Source organism: Vombatus ursinus, unplaced genomic scaffold, assembly GCF_900497805.2.
Source record: "Vombatus ursinus unplaced genomic scaffold, bare-nosed wombat genome assembly UNPS02005659.1, whole genome shotgun sequence".
In the NCBI taxonomy this organism is placed as follows: Eukaryota; Metazoa; Chordata; class Mammalia; order Diprotodontia; family Vombatidae; genus Vombatus; species Vombatus ursinus.
The window spans coordinates 8,257,674-8,260,386 of NW_020945437.1; the positions used below are offsets into that span (position 1 = coordinate 8,257,674).

The 2,713-nt window shown below is 57.9% G+C and overlaps 1 protein-coding gene across 1 annotated transcript in view; it reads right to left on the minus strand.

The window, feature by feature from the left end:
- Nucleotides 1–356: 356 nt before the first annotated feature.
- The window catches only part of LOC114032695 (adhesive plaque matrix protein-like), a 10,537-nt gene continuing 8,180 nt past the window's right edge, over nt 357–2,713 (minus strand). Inside the window, exons 4-5 of the mRNA XM_027848079.1 lie at nt 2,383–2,618; nt 357–2,317 (exon numbers count right to left, since the gene is read on the minus strand). Of these exons, the coding sequence (XP_027703880.1) occupies nt 357–2,317; nt 2,383–2,618 (2,197 nt within the window). The remainder of the gene's footprint in view (nt 2,318–2,382; nt 2,619–2,713) is intronic.

Consider the following 2,713-nt stretch of genomic DNA (forward strand, 5'->3'; position numbering starts at 1 on the left):
CTATCATGTTTCCTCTGAGCCTTCTCATATCCAGGATAAACATTTCATGTCCCTTCTGTGGATGCTAATATGTCACAAAATTGAGGCCTTTCACAATCCTGGTAGCCTAACTCAGAAGTCCATCATGCCCAAACCCCAAAACTGTACACTAACTCCAACAGTGATTTAACCAGGGCACAGTACATAGATTCTCTTACCTCCTTATTTCTAAACACAACACCTTTCATGAAACAGCCTAAGAACTTAACTGGCTTTCTTGACTGACAAGTCACACAGTTGACTCATATGCAGCTTACGATCCCTTAACTGAAATCTAGCCATGTGTCCCCCATCTTGCATATAACCATTTGATAGATTCAAAGCACATGTAAGACTTCACACTCGTCCTTGTTAAATTTGGGAGGTAGAGTGACGTAGAAGTTAGGGCACTGGACTTGAGTTCTGACGAACACGGGACGGGAGACGGGGACAGGAACACGGGAGTTCCCCAGAACATGGGACGGTAGACGGGAACACGAGAGTTCCCCCGAAAATGGGACAGGAGCAGGGACGGGAACACGGGAGTTCCCCCAAACACGGGATGGTAGACGGCGATGGGAACACGGGAGTTCCCCTGAACACGGGACGGTAGACGGGGACAGGAACACGGGAAATCCCCCGAACACGTCACGGTAGACGGGGATGGGAACACGAGAGTTCCCCCGAACATGGGACAGGAGACGGGGACGGGAACACGGGAGTACCCCCAAACACGGGATGGTAGACGGCGACGGGAACACGGGAGTTGCCCCGAACACGGGACGGTAGACGGGACGGGAACACGGGAGTTCCCCTGAACACGGCATGGTAGATGGGGACAGGAACATGGGAGTTCCTCCGAACACAGGACGGTAGACGGGAACACGAGAGTTCCCCCGAACACGAGACAAGAGACGGGGACGGGAACATGGGAGTTCCCCCGAACACGGGATGGTAGACGGGAACATGGGAGTTCCTCCGAACACGGGACGGGAGACGGGAAAACGGGAGTTCCTCCGAACACGGGACACGAGACAGGGACGGGAACACGGCAGTTGCCCCGAACACAGGATGGGACACGGGGACGGGAACACGGGAGTTCTCCCGAATACGGGATGGTAGACGGGAACACAGGAGTTCCCCCGAACATTGAACGGTAGACGGGAACACGGGAGGTCCCCCAAACACGGGACGGTAGACGGGGACCCGAACACGGGACGGTAGACAGGAACACGGAAGTTCCCACGAACACGGGATGGGAGACAGGGACAGGAACACGAGAGTTCCCCCGAATACGGGACACGAGATGGGGACGGGAACATGGGAGTTCCCCCGAACATTGGACGGTAGAAGGGACGGGAACACGGGAGTTCCACCGAACATGGCGTGGCAGACGGGAACACGAGAGTTCCCCAGAACACGGGACGGGAGACGGGGACTGGAACACGGGAGTTCCCCCGAACACGGCACGGTAGACGGGAACACGGGAGTTCTCCCGAACACGGGACGGTAGACGGGGACAGGAAAACGGGAGTTCCCCCGAACACGGGACGGTAGACGGGGACAGGAACACGGATGTTCCCCTGAACACCGGACGGTAGACGGGGACAGGAACACGGGAGTTCCTGCGAACACGGGACGGTAGAGGGGAACACGAGAATTCCCCTGAACACCGGACGGTAGACAGGGATGGGAACACGGGAGTTCCTGCGAACACGGGACGGTAGAGGGGAACATGGGAGTTCCCCCGAAAACGGGAAGGTAGACGGGAACACGGAAGTTCCCACAAACACGGGATGGTAGACGGGAACACGGGAATTCTCCCCGAACACGGGACGGTAGACGGGAACACGGGAGTTCCCCTGAACACCGGACGGTAGACGGGAACACGGGAGTTCCCCAGAACACGGGACGGTAGAGAGGAACACAGGAGTTCCCCCGAACACGGGACGGTAGAGGGGAACACGAGAGTTCCCCCGAACATGGGACGGTAGACGGCAACACGGGAGTTCTCCTGAACATGGGACGGTAGACAGGAACACGGGAGTTCCCCTGAACACCGGACGGTAGACGGGGACAGGAACACGGGAGTTCCTGTGAACACGGGACGGTAGAGGGGAACACGAGAATTCCCCTAAACATGGGACGGTAGACGGGAACACGGGAGTTCCCCTGAACACGGGATGGTAGATGGGAACACAGGAGTTCCCCCGAACATGGGACAGTATACATGGACGGAAACACGGGAGTTTCCCCAAACACGGCACGGTAGACGGGAAAACGGGAGTTCCCCCGAACACTGGACGGTTCACGGGGATGGGAACACGGGAGTTCCCCCGAACACGGGATGGTTAACAGGGACACGGGAGTGCCCCCGAATACAGGACGGTAGACGGGGACAGGAAAACGGGAGTTCCCCCGAACACGGTACGGTATACATGGACGGGAACACGGGAGTTTCCCCAAACACCAGACGGTTCACGGGGACGGGAACACGGGAGTTCCCCCGAACACAGGACGGTAGAGGGGAACACGGGACGGTAGACGGGAACATGGGAGTTCCCCTGAACACGGGACGGTAGACCGGAAAACGGGTGTTCCTCCAAACACGGGACAGTAGACGGGAACACGGGAGTTCCCCCGAACATGGGACGGTAGACGGGAACACGGGAGTTCCCCCGAACACGGGACGGTA